This window comes from Capra hircus (genome assembly GCF_001704415.2).
Source record: "Capra hircus breed San Clemente chromosome X unlocalized genomic scaffold, ASM170441v1, whole genome shotgun sequence".
Classification (NCBI taxonomy): Eukaryota; Metazoa; Chordata; class Mammalia; order Artiodactyla; family Bovidae; genus Capra; species Capra hircus.
The window spans coordinates 10,947,734-10,967,377 of NW_017189516.1; the positions used below are offsets into that span (position 1 = coordinate 10,947,734).

The following is a 19,644-nucleotide window of genomic DNA, read 5'->3' on the forward strand; positions in this document are numbered from 1 at the left end:
ATTTTGTGTTATACTAGCATAGGTATAATTTGATGGTGACTGAGAAAGAAACTGAGTACATAAGATTGTCAGGAAGCAAAGGAGAAGGAAGAGAACACAGTAGCAAATTTAGCAAGTAGTAAAGAAAAAAAGAGCTAAGTAAAAGCTATCAGTTTTCATTTAGTCTAGCAGAAAATTGCAGCTACCCATCATGAAAAAAGATACCTATTGATAGAAAAAGCCTTTGCAATGCTGTGCCTTTTATAATTCCTTGTCTGTGAAGTGAATGTGAAAGTCGCTCAGTTGTGTCCAACTATTTGCGACCCCATGGACTATAGGGATTCTCTAGGCCAGAATACTGGAGTGGGTAGCCTTTCCCTTCTCCAGGGAATCTTTCCAACCCAGGAATTGATTCCAGGTCTCCCGCATTGCAGGTGGATTCTTTACCAACTGAGCCACAGGGAAGCCCAAGAATACTGGAGTGGGTAGCCTATCCCTTCTCCAGCAGATCTTCCTGAACCAGGAATTGAACTGGGGTGTCCTACATTGTGACTTCCCTGGTGGATCAGATGGTAAAGCGTCTATCTACAATGTGGGAGACCCGGGTTTGATCCCTGGGTTGGGAAGATCCCCTGGCGAAGGAAATGGCAATCCACTCCAGTACTATTGCCTGGAAAATCCCATGGACAGAGGAGCCTGCTAGGCTACAGTCCATGAGGTCGCAAAGAGTCATTGTGGGTGGATTCTTTACCAACTGAGCTATCAAGGAAGCCCAGTTACCTGTATAAACATCGCTATTTGTTTTTCGAAATTCTCAAGGAACTAGAATGTGCATATGTCAGCATAAACTGATATGCAGCTCTGAGTCATTTGTCAAGTCACTTAAATTTTCTGTGCTTCAGTTTCTTCGGCTTTAAAAAATATATAATATTAATGTCTATCTCATTGTGTTGTTTTGAGAATTCTATGAAAAAAGTATGTAAAGCATTTAGTTCCATGCTTGGTACATAGTTAGTATGCAATAAATATTACTTATCACTTAGTTATTATGATTACTACTATTAACTGTTATTACTACTATATAGAGGAATTAAATGAGGCAAAGTATCTATGCACACTGACCTCTTAACAGTATTTCAATTATGTTTAGTCATAAAACTAATTTAAAATTTTTAATGTGTACATGCTTTATTTTTTACTGTATAAAATATAATAGAGCTGTATTATTTTTGGTATATAAAATTATATGTTAGTATAATAACTGATTATCCAGTAAATAATAGCAATTTATAATAAGTAGGACTGTAATCAGATTTGGAAGTTGCTGTAGATTTAGTGCCTATTTAGTAGTACTGAAACTTTCTGTGATTTCTAGAATATTAGCCAATCATGAGGAGATCTCAGGATCCGAAATACATAGAGGATTCTGCATCTCTGTAATAGTATCAGCTCAGATATGCACAGGCTGAAATCTCTTCAGAGCCAGAAAGACAACTTCATTCTTATTTTACAATATGGGAATAAACAAACCAACTAAGCAGTTAGAGGAATAGTCTTATTCAAAGTAATATAGTGTAGGAAGATCAGAGAGATTATTGGAGTTACCTAGTTTGAAGTTAATTCGTATTAAATAGTTTTAAATCAAAATGTAGAAAAGAAACAATTTTAAATGAAATTATTCTTATTTCTAGACTGTTTTTACTTAACTTGGTCTAGATACTCATGATAGAGTAATGAAGTTGCAACATCAGATTATAAACTAGGAAACTTCCATGAATTTAAGTTTTGTATAGTTTAAAATAATGCAATTATCTTTCATTCTGTTGTATTGAAAGTATAGGTATATATGAAACTTGCATTTTTATATGTTCATTTGTTTGCTAATGAAAGTAGTTTTAAGAATCAACCTAACTACTGTCATTGGAACTTCACCAGTATTTTTTATAGTAGAGAAAGTAGACATTTTAAAAATATGTAATGTTTTTTATTATGAAAAAGTAGTACATACACATTGAAGAAGTTTTTGGAATATACTAAAAATACTTATTGTCTACCATGCACTGGAATATCAGCTCCGTGGCAGCAGAGATTTTTGTGTGTTTTGCCTACTGCTGGATTCCCAGCACAGCTCCCTGGCACAGAGAATACGCTTGTTAGCTATTTGTTGAATAGATAATCTAAACACAATCGCTTTTAGAAATTTGATGGTTTATTTTCAGTGTTTTTCTATCTTAATTTGCTCTTTTACAGAATTTATAGACAGCCTTTGTTTTTCAATTTTTTTACTAATCTTATAATTCATATTGGTGCATATTCATTTTTTAAATGGTAAACACAGTTTTATATTCAACAGTTTTAATGGTTGCATAGTAATTTGTCACTATTATATAGTGGAAACAGTATGCATCATTTTTATTGTCATTATAATCTGGGTTGCTTTTATTAATAATATCTTTGTTTGTTACATTTCCCCACATTTATTTCAGGTGACTTTTCAGAAGTACAATTTCTGAAATAAAGAGAATCATATTATCTCACGTCAGTCTCTCAACAACCCTGAGAGATTGGTGATTTGTTCCCCACTTTACAGACGGCAAAACTAAAGTCCAGAAAAACTAACTAAATTGAAGATGGCCATAAGAGTGGCAAGTGGTTTCAAATATGGATCTGTCTGACTGACTTCATATCCCAAGCTCTTAATCACTGGGTTTTTAGCATATACTCAAATTGCTTTTCAAAAGGTTACTTTGCCTGCTTCACTGCATTCTCGGTAGCATTGGATATTACTGGCATATAAAAAGGCTTTGATAAATTGTTATGCAATACATGATATATGGGAAACATTTAGAAAGTAGATTTTTAACAAAGGAAAATTATTGAAAATAGCTAAGCTTCCTCAAAAATGAAACTGATGTGATTATTTCATTTTTTCTTTTTGTTAGCTCTTATGGAAATTCTACATTTTGGCATGTCTCTGAACTTCTGTCTGAATATTGTTAAACTACTGGTGGATCATGAAAGGTATAGAAGAATTGATTTTCTTTTCTTTAAAGACTAACATTTTTCTAAGGTTTCCATTAACATAAGTTGAATTATATCTGTATCTATCTATACCCATATTCACAAAGCACAATATTTGGCATTGTGCTAATCAAATTAGAAGATGGAACTGCTTGCTTACTGATTTAAACACTAAGTTCAGTTCAGTCGCTCAGTCCTATACAACTCTTTGCGACCCCATGAACCACAGCACACCAGGCCACCCTGTCTATCACCAGCTCCCGGAGTTTACCCAAACTCATGTCCATTGAGTCAGTGATGCCATCTAACCATCTCATCCTCTGTTGTCCCCTTCTCCTCCTGCCTTCAATCTTTCCCAACATCAGGGTCTTTTCCAATGAGTCAGTTCTTCGTATCAGGTAGCCAAAATATTGGAGTTTCAGCTTCAACATCAGTCCTTCCGGTGAACACCCAGGACTGATCTCCTTTAGAATGGACTGGTTGGATCTCCTTGGAGTCCAAGGGACTCTCAAGAGTCTTCTCCAACACCACAGTTCAAAGCATCAATTCTTCAGCACTCAGCTTTCTAGTCCAACTCTCACATCCATACTTGACTACTGGAAAAACCATGGCCTTGACTAGACGGACCTTTGTTGGCAAGGTAATGTCTCTGCTTTTTAATATGTTGTCTAGGTTGGTCATAACTTTCCTTCCAAGGAGTAGTCAGGGAATAAACAATAAGTAGTCAAGTCAATTTTAAAATATATATTAAAATTTTAAAAAATAAATGAAAAAAGTTTCATTTTAAAATAGGGTTTTGTAAAACCAGAGTTGATGACTAGGTTAACTTGCAGGTCAGTGTCATGTTGAACTGGAAGGCCTGTGCGAGTGTAGTTCTGCAGATGATACACCCCTCTGGCTCTATCATCATGGGATTATTAATGTCAGAAGGGACCTTAAAGTACCTATAGACCTCTTTAGTGGTTTTCAAGCTTTGGTATTCATCAAAATTACTGGGAAATAAGCACTTGAAAAGGTGCTGAACATGGTTAGCAATCAGGAGAATGCAAATTAAAACCACAATGAGAAACTGCTTCATACTACTAGAATGGCTGTAATGAAAAAGATAGGTAATAACAGAAATTGACAAGGATGTGAAAAATTGTAATCCTCATACACTGCTGGTGGGAATGTAAAATGGTACAGCTACTTTAGAAACTGTCTGTCAGTTCCTGAATAAATTAAATAGAGAGTTACCATATGACCCAACAGTTCCAATCCTGAGTTAAACAGGAAACATATCCATATCAACACAGGTATATGAATGTTTCTAGAAGCATTATGTTTAATAATCAAATATGGAAATAACCAAAATATCTATGAACTAATGAAAAGAAAAGCAAAATGTAGTATACTTATATCATGGAATATTGTTGTTTAGTTGCTAAGTCATGTCTGACTCTGTGACCCCATGAACTGCATGCAGCATGCCAGGCATTCCTGTCCTTCACTATCTCCCAGAGTTTGCTCAAACTTATGTCCATTGAGTTGGTGATGCCATCCAACCATCTCATCCTCTGTCACCCCCTTCTCCTCTTGGCTCTCAATCTTTCCCAGCATCTGGGTCTTTTCCAATGAATAGGCTCTTTGCATCAGGTGACCAAAGGATTGGAGCTTCAGCTTCAGCATCAGTCCTTCCAATGAATATTCAGGGTTGATTACTTTTAGGATCGACTGGTTTGATCTTGCTGTCCAAGGGACTCTCAAGAGTCTTCTCCAGCACCAGAGTTTGAAAGCATCAGTTTTTTGGCGCTCAACCTTTATGGTCCAACTCTCACATCCCTACATGACTGCTGGAAAAACCATAGCTTTAACTATATGGACCTTTGTCAGCAAAGTAATGTCTCTGCTTTTTAATATGCTCTCTAGGCTTGTTGTAGCTTTTCTTCCAAGGAGCAAGCATCCTTTCATTTCATGGCTGCAGTCACCATCTGCAGTGATTTTGGAGCCCAAGGAAATAAAATCTCTTCCTATTTCCATTGTTTTCCCATCTATTTGCCATAAAGTGATGGTACCAGATGCCATGATCTTAGTTTGTTGAATGTTGAGTTTTAAGCCAGCTTTTTCATTCTCCTTTTTCACTTTTTTCAAGAGGCTCTTTGCTTTCTGCCATAAGGGTGGTGTCATCTGCATATATGAGGTTTTTCATGCTTCTCCTGGCAGTTTTGATTCTAGCTTGTGAGTTATCCAGCCTGGCACTTCTCATGGTGTACTTACTCTGTATATAAGTTAGATAAGTAGGGTGACAGTATACAGCCTTGACATGCTTCTTTCCCAGTTTTGAACCAGTCCTTGGTTCCATGTCCAATCCTAACTGTTGCTTCTTATCCTGCATACAGGCTTCTCAGGAGACAGGTGAGGTGGTCTGGTATTCCCATCTCTTAAAGAATTTTCCACAGTTTGTTGTGATCCACATAGTCAAAGGCTTTAACATAGTCAGTGAAGCAGATGTTTTCCCTGAAATTCTCTTGCTTTTTCTGTGATCCAGCGGATATTGGCAATTTGATCTCTGGTTCCTCTGCCTTTTCTAAATCCAACTTGTACATCTGAAGTAACTAATTACATGAATATACAGTTTTAATTGTTTTTTTTGTCCGTGCTGGGTCTTCATTGCTGTGCATGGGCTTTCTCTAGTGGAGGAGAATGGTGGCTGCTCTTCTAGTTGTGGTGCATGGGCATCACATTGCAGTGGTTTCTCTTTTTGCGGAGTATGAGCTATAGGACATGGGTCTTCAGTTGTTACCATGCTGGACATGGGCTCAGTAGTTGCGGCTGTCAGGCTCCAGAGCACAGGTTCAGCAGTTGTAGTACCTAGGCTTGGTTGTCCTGTGGTAAATGGGATCTTCCCAGACAAGAAATTGAACCAGTGTCCTCTTCGTTGCAAGGCAGATTCTTAACCACTGGACCACCTGGGAAGCCCCACATGAATGTAAATTTTAATTCACATGTTCTTAGTGAAGTCATTTCTTTGGGAAACTCATTTGGCAGGGACTAATCTTACTCTCTTTTCTATGCTGAAATTGATTTGCCGAGATGGAATTGATTTTATGAACTACATACTCAAAATTTTAGATTTAAAGATTGAATTCTTAAGAATGTGTTTTCTGATTCTTAACATTGTAATAATGAAAAACATTGTTTATTTTGCCTTTCTCAATTAATATTACTAAAGTTACTAAAGAACTACAAATTAAACTGTAGTATAGTGTGATACTAAATTCTTATTAGACAAATTTGGAATATCAGATGTAGTGGACATTTACTGCTTTTGGTCAGTCATTACTCATTCAGTCCACTTTCTTATTGATAACATTATCCAAATTTCCATTTAGGTAGCTACTTATTCCCTATCAGTATATGTGGACATTGACATATTAGTGTAGGAAAAAGAATTTCAGTTTTCTGTTTCCAATCAAAAAAATAATCAATTTCAAGAAGAAAATTTGACAAATTAAGTATTTTTTAGATTTCAAATTTAAAATATAGCTTGTATTTTTTTTACATGTTGTACTATGTTAGTATGTGTGTACTTAGTCACTCAGTCATGTCCGACTCTGCAACTCCATGGACTCCTCTGTCCATGGGGATTCTCCAGGCAAGAATACTGGAGTGGGTTGCCATGCCCTCCTCCAGGGGTCTTCCCAACCCAGGTCTCTCGCATTGCAGGCAGATTCTTTACCATCTGAGCCACCAGGGAAGCTGTTAGTATGCTTGCACAATAATTCAGTTAATAAAGTTTGGTTACGTATCTGGCCATTTTTTTAACGTGTGGTCTATTTCACTCATGTATATTATACAATTGCATCTATAGACCATATAAAAAGTTGCATTATATAATGGATAATTATTTTAATTGTATAGCAAAAGCAAAAATACATGTTACGTAGAGAAGTTTCTTTTAGTGATAAAAGCTAAATGTGCAGAATGTTAACTGTTAGAAAGTGAATGCAGTTCTGCTATTAAGAAAGCTAATGTAGTCTTCTGATGACAAAATTTTGAGTACTATGATGAATGAATGAAAATATCATGTTTCAAGTGATATAAAATTTTTTTTTTTTACCTTTTGTAGTCAAGCTTCTTTAGGAGTTACAGTGCAGACAACTCCAGGTTATTTGTTTATGAGATCCTGATCATACATGGTGCTATATAAAGGAAGAACACATGCTTTGAGTTCTAGAAAAGCAGTTAGTTTGACATTTTGTTATTGTGAATAGTTTTCCAGAAACTATTTGCTTGTGTGTGTTTACTCTCTGACTTTATCATTTAAGTAAACTTGTCTAAAGATAAGATTAATTTGGCATGCCTTTTTCTCACCACTCTTTGCTGGTTTATGTTAATCTCAAACTTTATAATATATATATATGATCAACTGAAGATCTTGTTAAAATAGAGATTTTAATTTAAAGGTCTGGGATGGGGACTGAGATTTGCATTTCTAACAAGCTTCCTGATGATGCTGATATTGTAGATCTGTGAACCATACTTTGGCCAGGTTTGGGAGTTTATTTATTGCCAACTTTGTGGCGGGGGCAGGGGGGGGAATCACAATTTTTCCTGTCTCTAGTTATCATCACCCCTCCGGTTTTCCATAATTTCTTAAAGACTTTTATGAGTCTCATCTACAAATGTCTTAGTCTCTTATAATACAAATTCGTTTGATCTAAGGGTCCTAAAGTGAAAGTGAAATCGCTCAGTCATGTCCAACTCTTTGCGACCCCATAGACTGTAGCCTATCAGGCTCCTCTGTCCATGGGATTTTCCAGGCAAGAGTGCTGGAGTGGATTGCCATTTCCTTCTCCAAGGGATTTTCCCTACCCAGGAATTTAACCCGGGTCTCCTGCATTGCAGGCAGACACTTTACCGTCTGAGCCACCAGGGAAGCCCTAAACTCTTTCATAGAACTCTTTTATTAGTTACTATTACTACTATTTTCTCACATTGCTTTTCAATTTCTTTTCAGAATTTTTATCAATATTTTTACTCTGAAATTTACCATGAGTATAATGAAAATTTTAAAGAAAAAAGATCATATTTAACTTACTATCCTAACAATCTGTTTTTAGTTTTTTTCTTTCCTTCAGCTTTGTTCCCAGCCTTTTTCTTAAAGAAGGCTTGATTTTTTTTTTATTAACATAATAGTTTTTGAACTCACTGTTGAATATTACAATAAAATGTTTAAGAGCTCTCTCATTTCTTCACACTAAAAGAGTTCCTGAAGAGTTCTATTGATATAAAATTGGATATAGTAAATACTATTTTTCCATAGGTTTACATTATAAAAATAAAAATGACTTACCTCCAGGAAATTCCCAGGCTATCCAGTGGTTAGGACTCCATGCTTTCACTGCTGAGGGCCTGGGTTCAATCCCTGGTTGGGGAACTAAGATCTACAAGTGGACCATAACTATAATGAAAATTTTAAAGAAAAAAGATCATATCTAAGCTTAGTATCCTAATGAGTTGTGCGGCATGGTCAAAAAAAAAGACTTACCTCCAAAAAATATTTGGCTCTAAGATATAATAAAATCATACTTAGGAATACAGCAAAATTTTTTAATGATATGTAGATGAACTTCATTCCTTTAATATATAATAATAAGTACTTGAGTGGTTGCAGAAATGGCATGCTAGCTGAGATGAGTGAGATAATTTCCTAAAAACATAGAAAAAGAGGCAGATTTCTAATATTAAGGCCTCACACTCTCAATACTAATTCCTTCCTGGGATAGGTCTAAAGGATTATCATTAGACACTAAGAGGTAAAAGCAGTCATCAACTACCTCTGGGATTTTATTTAATCATGCCACATGGTTTTTCCCATATAATAGCTACCATCAAAACAGAGGACTGTTGTTAAGACTGTTACCAAAGATCTTTCTTCTCTCTTGTTTCTGGTGAGACACTCATATTTGGTAAGGCATGAATTAGAATTTTTGTTTTAATAAAAATTCTTAATGAGTTCATTAGAAATCATAGTTCCAGTCTGTAGGAAGTGAAGGTGGCACAGAATATATACTCATTTCTTGACTTTTCAGTATATTTTGTTTGGATAGATAATTTGTAGTTTTGTTTTTTTTTTTAATTTCCCCCTGGGGTAGGGATAGGTTTTAGGATATTTGAGATGGTAAAAGGAATAGAAAGGATTTTTTAAGGTTGATTGTTTTTCGGAGACAAGAGTTTGATTTTCCTTAGCACATTGGTTGCATTGCAGTTCATTTTATCAACAAAAATTGTGTCTAGTGCAACATGTTGTCAGGGGTCTGGTTGGAGATAAAAAGAAATATAAGAAGCAGACATTCCTCCAATGAATTTACTGTCCACTACAATAAGCTAAGCATGTGTATGCTTGATCAGTCAGCTGACAGTAAAATGTAGAATTTGAGAAATGCATAGTATAGGTGATTTATATGAATCCTATATGACTTTAGAAGAAGGAGTAAAAGCTCACTGTGGGGTCCATTGGTCACAGAATGCTTAATGAAGGGGATAGCGACTTAGAAATGGGTAAGATTTTCATAGGTGAGTAAGTAGTAATGACTGACAGGAAGATTAAAGTGATCAAAAATGTGAGCACAAGGTGCTAAAATTTAGTCCAATTTAGCATCGTCTATGTAAAGGACAACATATGGAACACATAGGGGCTTCTTTCAGGGAACTTACAAGTCTTACTGTAAAGAAGATATTTGTAAAGATAACAATACAAGACAGCACATGGAAAAGGAGAATAATTGACAAATTAGTATAGGAATTGAGAAGAGGCCTAGACCATTGTGTACTGGAAACATCAGAAAGATTTCTTTGAAAGTGAGATTTGAGCTAGGCTTTGAAGGTTGGAGAGGACTAGGAAGATAGAAAGGAGGAATAAGGAAGTATTCAGAAGATGATTAGCAGTTCAGAGAGGCTGCAGCATCTGGTCCCATCAGTTCAGTTCAGTTCAGTTGCTCAGTCGTGTCCGACTCTTTGCAACCCCATGAATCGCAGCACACCAGGCCTCCCTGTCCATCACCAACTCCCGGAGTTCACCCAAACTCAGGTCCATCGAGTCAGTGATGCCATCCAGCCATCTCATCCTCTTTCGTCCCCTTCTCCTCCTGCCCCCAATCCCTCCCAGCATCAGGGTCTTTTCCAATGAGTCAACTCTTCGCATGAGGTGGCCAAAGTATTGGAGTTTCAGCTTTAGTATCAGTCCTTTGAATGAACACCCAGGACTGATCTCCTTTAGAATGGACTGGTTGGATCTCCTTGGAGTCCAAGGGACTCTCAAGAGTCTTCCCCAACACCACAGTTCAAAAGCATCAATTCTTCGGCGCTCAGCTTTCTTCACAGTCCAACTCTCACATCCATACATGACCACAGGAAAAACCATAGCCTTGACTAGACAGACCTTTGTTGGCAAAGTAATGTCTCTGCTTTTGAATATGCTGTCTAGATTGGTCATAACTTTCCTTCCAAGGACAAGCGTCTTTTAATTTCATGGTTGCAGTCACCATCTGTAGTGATTTTGGAGCCCAAAAAACTAAAGTCTGACACTGTTTCCCCAACTATTTTCCATGAAATGATGGGACCAGATGCCATGATCTTTGTTTTCTGAATGTTGAGCTTTAAGCCAACTTATTGACTCTGCTCTTTCACTTTCATCAAGAGGTTTTTTAGTTCCTCTTCACTTTATGCCATAAGGGTGGTGTCATCTGCGTATCTGAGGTTATTGATATTTCTCCTGGTGATCTTGATTCCAGCTTCTGCTTCTTCCAGCCCAGCATTTCTCATGATGTATTCTGCATGTAAGTTAAATAAGCAGGGTGACAATATACAGCCTTGACGTACTCCTTTTCCTATTTGGAACCAGTCTGTTGTTCCATGTCCAGTTCTAACTGTTCCTTCCTGAGCTGCATATAGGTTTCTCAGGAGGCAGGTCAGGTGGTCTGGTATTCCCATCTCTTTCAGAATTTTCCACAGTTTATTGTGATCCACACAGTCAAAGGCTTTGGCATAGTCAATAAAGCAGAAATAGATGTTTTTCTGGAACTCTCTTCCTTTTTCCATGACCCAGCAGATGTTGGCAATTTGATCTCTGGTTCCGCTGCCTTTTCTAAAACCAGCTTGAACATCTGGAAGTTCACGGTTCGTGTATTGCTGAAACCTGACTTGGAGAATTTTAAGCATTACTTTACTAGCATGTGAGATGAGTGCAATTGTGCAGTAGTTTGAGCATTCTTTGGCATTGCCTTTCTTTGGAATTGGAATGAAAACAGACCTTTTCCAGTCCTGTGGCCACTGCTAAGTTTTCCAAATTTGCTGGCATATTGAGTGCAGCACTTTCACAGCCTCATCCTCCAGGATTTGAAGTAGCTCAACTGGAATTCCATCACCTCCACTAGCTTTGTTCGTAGTGATGCTTTCTAAGGCCCACTTGACTTCACATTCCAGGATGTCTGGCTCTAGGTGAGTGATCACACCATTGTGATTATCTTGGTCATGAAGATCTTTTTTGTACAGTTCTTCTGTGTATTCTTGCCACCTCTGCTCAATATTTTCTGCTTCTGTTAGGTCCATACCATTTCTGTCCTTTATCGAGCCCATGTTTGCATGAAATGTTCCCTTGTTATCTCTAATTTTCTTGAAGAGATCTCTAGTCTTTCCCATTCTGTTGTCTTCCTCTATTTCTTTGCATTGATTGCTGAAGAAGGCTTTCTTATCTCTCCTTGCTATTCTCTGGAACTCTGCATCAGATGCTTATATCTTTCCTTTTCTCCTTTGCTTTTCGCTTCTCTTCTTTTCACAGCTATTTGTAAGGCCTCCCCCAGACAGCCATTTTGGTTTTTTGCCTTTCTTTTCCATGGGGATGGTCTTGATCCCTATCTCCTGTACAGTGTCATGAACTTATGTCTATTGTTCATCTGGCACTCTATCTATCAGATCTAGTCCCTTAAATCTATTTCTCACTTCTGTATTATCATAAGGAATTTGATTAAGGTCATACCTGAATGGCCTAGTGGTTTTCCCTACTTTCTTCAATTTAAGCCTGAATTTGGCAATAAAAAACATTAAATTAGAAGATTAATTAAATTAATTGTTAATAATTGATATTTAATATTAATTATCAATTAACTGATTAATTTATTTTCTAATTAAATTAAGTCTTCTAGTTGATATGGCAATTAGAGAAGAAACTGAAATAAAAGGAATCCAGATGGGAAAAGAATAGGTAAAACTCTAACTGTTTGCAGATTACATGATATAATACAAAGAAAACCCAAAAGAAACTAACAGAAAATTACTAGAGCTAATCAGTGAATTCAGCCAGTTGAAGGATACAAGGTCAATACACAGAAATCACTTGCATTTGTATATACTAACAATGAAAAATCAGAAAGAGAAATTAAGAAATCAGTCTCATTCACTACTGCAAGAAAAAGGATAAAATATCTAGGAATAAGCTTACCTAAGGAGACAAAAGAACTGTGTATTTAAAATTATAAGACACTGATGAAAGCTGAGCACCAAAGAATGATGCTTTTAAACTGTGGTGTTGGAGAAGACTTGAGAGTCCCTTGGACTGCAAGGAGATCCAGCCAGTCCATCCTAAAGGAGATCTGTCCTGGGTGTTCATTGGAAGGACTGAAGCTGAAACTCCAATACTCTGACCACCTCATGCGAAGAGTTGACTCATTGGAAAAGACCCTGATGCTGGGAGGGATTGGGGGCAGGATGAGAAGGGGACGACAGAGAATGAGACGGCTGGATGGCATCACCGACTCGATGGACATGAGTTTGAGTGAACTCCGGGAGTTGGTGATGGACAGGGAGGCCTGGCGTGCTGATTCATGGGGTCGCAAGGAGTCGGACATGACTGAGCAACTGAACTGAACTGATAATGTATTGGTGTTTTTCTTTCTGGCTTACTTCACTCTGTATAATAAGCTCCAGTTTCATCCACCTCATTAGAACTGATTCAAATGTATTTTTAATGGCTGAGTGAAACTCCATTGTGTATATGTACCATGGCTTTCTTATCCATTCGTCTGCTGATGGACATCTAGGTTGCTTCCATGTCCTGGCTATTATAAACAATGCTGCAATGAACATTGGGGTACACATGTCTCTTTCAATTCTGGTTTCCTCAATGTATATGCCCAGCAGTGGGATTGCTGGATCGTATGGCAGTTTTATTTCCAGTTTTTTAAGGAATCTCCACACTGTTCTCCATAGTGGCTGTACTAGTTTGCATTCCCGCCAACAGTGTGAGAGGGTTCCCTTTTCTCCACACCCTCGCCAGTATTTATTGCTTGTAGACTTTTGGATAGCAGCCATTCTGACTGTTGTGAGATGGTACCTCATTGTGGTTTGGATTTGCATTTCTCTGATAATGAGTGATGTTGAGCATCTTTTCATGTATTTGTTAGCCATCTGTATGTCTTTGGGGAAATGTCTGTTTAGTTCTTTGACCCATTTTTTGATTGGGTCATTTATTTGTCTGGAATTGAGCTGCAGGAGCTGCTTGTATATTTTTGAGATTAATTCTTTGTCAGTTGCTTCATTTGCTATTATTTTCTCCCATTCTGAAGGCTATCTTTTCACCTTGCTTATAGCTTCCTTTGTTGTGATGAAGCTTTTAATTTTAATTAGGTCCCATTTGTTTATTTTTGCTTTTATTTCCAGTATTCTGGGAGGTGGATCATAGAGGATCCTGCTGTGCTTTATGTCCGAGTGTGTTTTGTCTATGTTCTCCTCTAAGAGTTTTATAGTTTCTGGTCTTACGTTTAGATCTTTAATCCATTTTGAGTTTATTTGTGTATCTGATTAGAAAGTGTTCTAATTTTATTCTTTTACAAGTGGTTGAGCAGTTTTCCCAGCACCACTTGTTAAAGAGATTGTCTTTTCTCCATTGTACATTCTTGCCTCCTTTGTCAAAGATAAGGTGTCCATAGGTGCATGGATTTATCTCTGGGCTTTCTATTTTGTTCCATTGATCTATATTTCTGTCTTTGTGCCAGTACCATACTGTCTTGATGATTGTGGCTTTATAGTAGAGCCTGAGGTCAGGCAGGTTGATTCCTCCAGTTCCATTCTTCTTTCTCAAGATTGCTTTGGCTATTCAAGGTTTTTTGTATTTCCATACAAATTGTGAAATTATTTGTTCTAGCTCTGTGAAAAATAGCATCAGTAGTTTGATAGGGATTGCATTGAATCTATAGATTGTTTTGGGTAGTATACTCATTTTCACTATATTGATTCTTCTCATCCATGAACACAGTATATTTCTCCATCTATTAGTGTCGTCTTTGATTTCTTTCACCAGTGTTTTATAGTTTTCTATATATAGACCTTTAGTTTATTTTGGTAGATATATTCCTAAGTATTTTATTATTTTCTTTGCAATGGTGAGTGGAATTGTTTCCTTAATTTCTCTTTCTGTTTTCTCATTATTAGTGTATAAGAATGCAAGGGATTTCTGTGTGTTGATTTTATATCTTGCAACTGTACTATATTCATTGATGAGCTCTAGTAATTTTCTGGTGGAGTCTTTAGGCTTTTCTATGTAGAAGATCATGTCATCTGCAAACAGTGAGAGTTTTACTTCTTCTTTTCCAATTTGGATTCCTTTTATTTCTTTTTCTGCTCTGATTGCTGTGGCCAAAACTTCCAAAGCTGTTGAACAATAGTGGTGAAAGTGGGCACCCTTCTCTTATTCCTGACTTTAGGGGAAATGCTTTCAATTTTTCACCATTGAGGATAATGTTTGCTGTGGGTTTGTCATATATAGCTTTTATTGTGTTGAGGTATGTTCCTTCTATTCCTGCTTTCTGGAGAGTTTTTTTTTTTTTATCATGAATGGATGTTGAATTTTGTCAAAGGCTTTCTCTGCTATCTATTGAGATAATCATATGGCTTTTATTTTTCAATTTGTTAATGTGATGTATTACATAGATTGATTTGCAGATATTGAAGAATCCTTGCATCCTGGGATAACGCCCACTTGGTCATGGTGTATGATCTTTTTAATGTGTTGTTGGATTCTGATTGCTAGAGTTTTGCTGAGGATTTTTGCATCTATGTTCATCAGTGATATTGGCCTGTAGTTTTCTTTTTTTGTGGCATCTTTGTCAGGTTTTGGTATTAGGGTGATGCTGGCCTCATAGAATGAGTTTGGAAGGTTACCTTCCTCTGCAATTTCCTGGAAGAGTTTCAGTAGGATAGGTGTTAGCTCTTCTCTAAATTTTTGGTAGAATTCAGCTATGAAGCCATCTGCATCTGAGCTTTTGTTTGCTGGAAGATTTCTGATTACGGTTTCATTTTCTGTGCTTGTGATGGGTCTGTTAAGATTTTCTGTTTCTTCCTGGTTCAGTTTTGGAAAATTGTACTTTTCTAAGAATTTGTCCATTTCTTCCAAGTTGTCCATTTTATTGGCATATAATTGCTGATAGTAGTCTCTTATGATCCTTTGTATTTCTGTGTTGTCTGTTGTGATCTCTCCATTTTCATTTCAAATTTTATTGATTTGATTTTTCTCCCTTTGTTTCTTGATGAGTCTGGCTAATGGTTTGTCAATTTTATTTATCCTCTCAAAGAACCAGCTTTTGGCTTTGTTGATTGTTGCTATGGTCTCTTTTGTTTCTTTTGCACTTATTTCTGCCCAAATTTTTAAGATTTCTTTCCTTCTACTAACCCTGGGGTTCTTCATTTCTTCCTTTTCTAGTTCCTGTAAGTATAGAGTTAGGTTATTTATTTATTTGACTTTTTTCTCGTTTCTTGAGGTTTGCCTGTATTGCTATGAACCTTCCCCTTAGCACTGCTTTTACAGTGTCCCACAGGTTTTGGGTTGTTGCGTTCTCATTTTTATTCATTTCTATGCATATTTTGATTTCTTTTTTGATTTCTTCTGTGATTTGTTGGTTATTCAGCAGCGTATTGTTCCACCTCCATATGTTGGAATTTTTAATAGTTTTCCTCCTGTAATTGAGATCTAATCTTAATGCACTGTGGTCAGAAAAGATGCTTGGAATGATTTCAGTTTTTTTGAATTTACCAAGGCTAGATTTATGGCCCAGGATGTGGTCTGTCCTGGAGAAGGGTCCATGTGCCCGTGAGAAAAAGGTGAAATTCATTGTTTTGGGGTGAAATGTCCAATAGATATCAATTAGGTCTAACTGGTCTATTGTATCATTTAAAATTTGTGTTTCCTTGTTAGTTTTCTGTTTAGTTGATCTATCCATAGATGTGAGTGGGGTATTAAAGTCTCCCAGTATTATTGTGTTATTGTTAATTTCCCCTTTCATACTTGTAGCATTTGCCTTACATATTGCGGTGCTCTTATGTTGGGTGCATATATATTTATAATTGTTATATTTTCTTCTTGGATTGATCCTTTGATCATTATGTAGTGTTCTTCTTTATCTCTTTTCACAGCCTTTGTTTTAAAGCCTATTTTATCTGATATGAGTACTGCTACTCCTGCTTTCTTTTGGTCTCTATTTGCATGGAATATCTTTTTCCAGCCCTTCACTTTCAGTATGTATGTGTCCCTTGTTTTGAGGTGGGTCTCTTGTAAGCAGCATATAGAAGGGTCTTGTTTTTGTATCCATTCAGCCAGTCTTTCTTTTGGTCGGGGCATTCAACCCGTTTACGTTTAAGGTAATTATTGATAAGTATGATCCCGTTGCCATTTACTTTATTGTTTTGGGTTCGAGTTTATATACCCTTTTTGTGTTTCTTGTCTAGAGAAGATCCTTTTGCGTTTGTTGGAGAGCTGGTTTGGTGGTGCTGAATTCTCTCAGCTTTTGCTTGTCTGTAAAGCTTTTGATTTCTCCTTCATATTTGAATGAGATCTTTGCTGGGTACAGTAATCTGGGCTGTAGGTTATTTTCTTTCATCACTTTAAGTGTGCCCTGCCATTCCCTCCTGGCCTGAAGAGTTTCTGTTGAAAGATCAGCTGTTATCCTTATGGGAATCCCCTTGTGTGTTATTTGTTGTTTTTTAGGCTCTTGTTTTTTAGACACTTTTTTAGGCTCACTTGTTCAGTTGTATTGTGGGGAAGGAGGAACACTGCAAACAAATAACACTGTCCTGTGCTCGCAGTGTCTCGGCCACACTGGGTTTGCCCCCAGTCACGGTGTGTGTGCTTTCCCTGTCTACACTGCTTAGGCTCTAGGTTGCTCTGCTGGGAACTGTCTGAGGCCAGCCCTGGGCTGTATGCACCTCCCAGGTCTAAGCTGCTCAGGTCCAGGTACTCGAGTAGTCCTCAGAGGCGCAGAGTCAGTTGAGCCTGCGTTTTGTGCCCTTTCCAGGTCCGAGCAGCTCGGGTGATAAGGTTTTTGACGAGCATGTTCACTGCGACTTATCGCCTCCCCCGTCCCTGCCGCTTGGTTTTCTGGGTGTACAACCAGCGCACCTTCTCAGGCGGATGTTGACCGTCCAGAATCCCAAGAAGTCTTAGTTAGCAACAAATCCTGCTTGCAGTTTGGTAGATAATTCCTCTCTGGGGCTGCAATTGCCCCCTTCTGGCTCTGGCTGCCTGTCACCAGAGGGGGATGGTCTGCAGCCAGCTAGCTCTGCTCAGTCCTTTGTTCTGTGAGCGAGCCTGACGGTGTCTTAGGTTAGGGCTTTTTGCATGGTAGCTATCCTGCAGTCTGGTTTGCTCACCCAAGTTAGATCCCTCAGATTGCCCTCGGGGCATTCAGGCCTGGTCCTTACTCTAAGCAATGCAGCCTGCACCTCCCTGCCCAGCCCCCTCTTGCTAGTGGCGGATGCAGGCGTCTGTGCTGCTTCTCCGCTCCGGGAGTTACCGTTGGGCTCGTAATCTGTGGGTTTTAATTATTTATTTATTTTTCCTCCCAGTTATGTTGCCCTCTGTGGTTCCAGGGCTCGCCACAAACTCGGCAATGAGAATATTTCCTGACGTTTGGAAACCTCTCTTTTTTAAGACTCCCTTCCCGGGACGGAAGAGCTCCCTACCTCTTTTGTCTCTCTTTTTGTCTTTTATATTTTTTCCTACCTCCTTTCGAAGACAATGGGCTGCTTTTCTGGGTGCCTGATGTCCTCTGCGGGCATTCTGAAGTTCTTTTGTGGAATTTACTCAGCTTTCAAATGTTCTGTTGATGAATTTGTGGGGGAGACAGTGGTCTCCCCCTCCTATTCCTCCACCATCTTAGGCTTAGGACCACGTCCTCATGTCCAGTTCTAACTGTTCCTTCCTGAGCTGCATATAGGTTTCTCAAGAGGCAGGTCAGGTGGTCTGGTATTCCCATCTCTTTCAGAATTTTCCACAGTTTATTGTGATCCACACAATCAAAGGCTTTGACATAGTCAATAAAGCAGAAATAGATGTTTTTCTGGAACTCTCTCACTTTTTTGATGATCCAGCGGATGTTGGCAATTTTATCTTTGGTTCCGCTGCCTTTTCTAAATCCAGCTTAAACATCAGGAAGTTCACGGTTCACGTATTGCTGAAGCCTGGCTTGGAGAATTTTGAGCATTACTTTACTAGCATGTGAGATGAGTGCAATTGTGTGGTAGTTTGAGCATTCTTTGGCATTGCCTTTCTTTGGGCTTGGAATGAAAACGGACCTTTTCCAGTCCTGTGGCTACTGCTGAGTTTTCCAAATTTGCTGGCATATTGAGTGCAGCACTTTCACAGCATCATCTTTTAGGATTTGAAAAAGCTCCACTGGTATTCTATCACTTCCACTAGCTTTGTTCGTAGTGATGCTTTCTAAAGCCCACTTGACTTCACATTCCAGGATGTCTGGCTCTAGATGAGTGATCACACCATTGTGATTATCTTGGTCATGAAGATCTTTTTTGTACAGTTCTTCTGTGTATTCTTGCCACCTCTTCTTAATATCTCCTGCTCATGTTAGGTCCATACCATTTCTGTCCTTTATCAAGCCCATCTTTGCATGAAATATTCCCTTGGCATCTCTAATTTTCTTGAAGAGATCTCTAGTCTTTCCCATTCTGTTGTTTTCCTCTATTTCTTTGCATTGATCGCTGAGGAAGGCTTTCTTATCTCTCCTTGCTGTTCTTTGGAACTATGCATTCAAATGGGAATATCCTTCTTTTTCTTCTTTGTTTTTCACTTCTCTTCTTTTCACAGCTATTTGTAAGGCCTCCTCAGACAGCCATTTTGCTTTTTTGCATTTTTTTTCCATGGGGATGGTCTTGATCCCTGCCTCTGTACAATGTCATAAACCTCCATCCATAGTTCATCAGGTACTGTCTATCAGATCTAGTCCCTTAAATCTTTTTATCACTTCCACTGTATAATCATAAGGGATTTGATTTAGGTCATACCTGAATGGTCTAGTGGTTTTCCCTACTTTCTCCAATTTGGCTATAAGGAGCTCATGATCTGAGCCACAGTCAGCTCTGGGTCTTGTTTTTGCTGACCTATAATGAAAAGGACATATTTTTGTATGTTAGTTCTAGAAGGTCTTGTAGGTCTTCATAGAACCATTCAAATTCCACTTCTTCAGCGTTACTGGTTGGGGCATAGACTTGCATTACCGTGATACTGAATGGTTTGTCTTGGAAATGAACAGAGATTATTCTGTCATTTTTTAGATTACATCCAAGTACTGCATTTTGGACTCTTGTTGACTATCATGG

General features: G+C 37.9%; 1 protein-coding gene across 1 annotated transcript in view; it reads left to right on the plus strand.

Moving 5' to 3' along the window:
* TEX11 (testis expressed 11) overlaps positions 1-19,644 on the plus strand; it is a 249,949-nt gene that overhangs the window by 111,015 nt on the left and 119,290 nt on the right. The window contains exon 13 of the mRNA XM_018044046.1: positions 2,922-3,000. Within this exon, the coding sequence (XP_017899535.1) occupies positions 2,922-3,000 (79 nt within the window). The remainder of the gene's footprint in view (positions 1-2,921; positions 3,001-19,644) is intronic.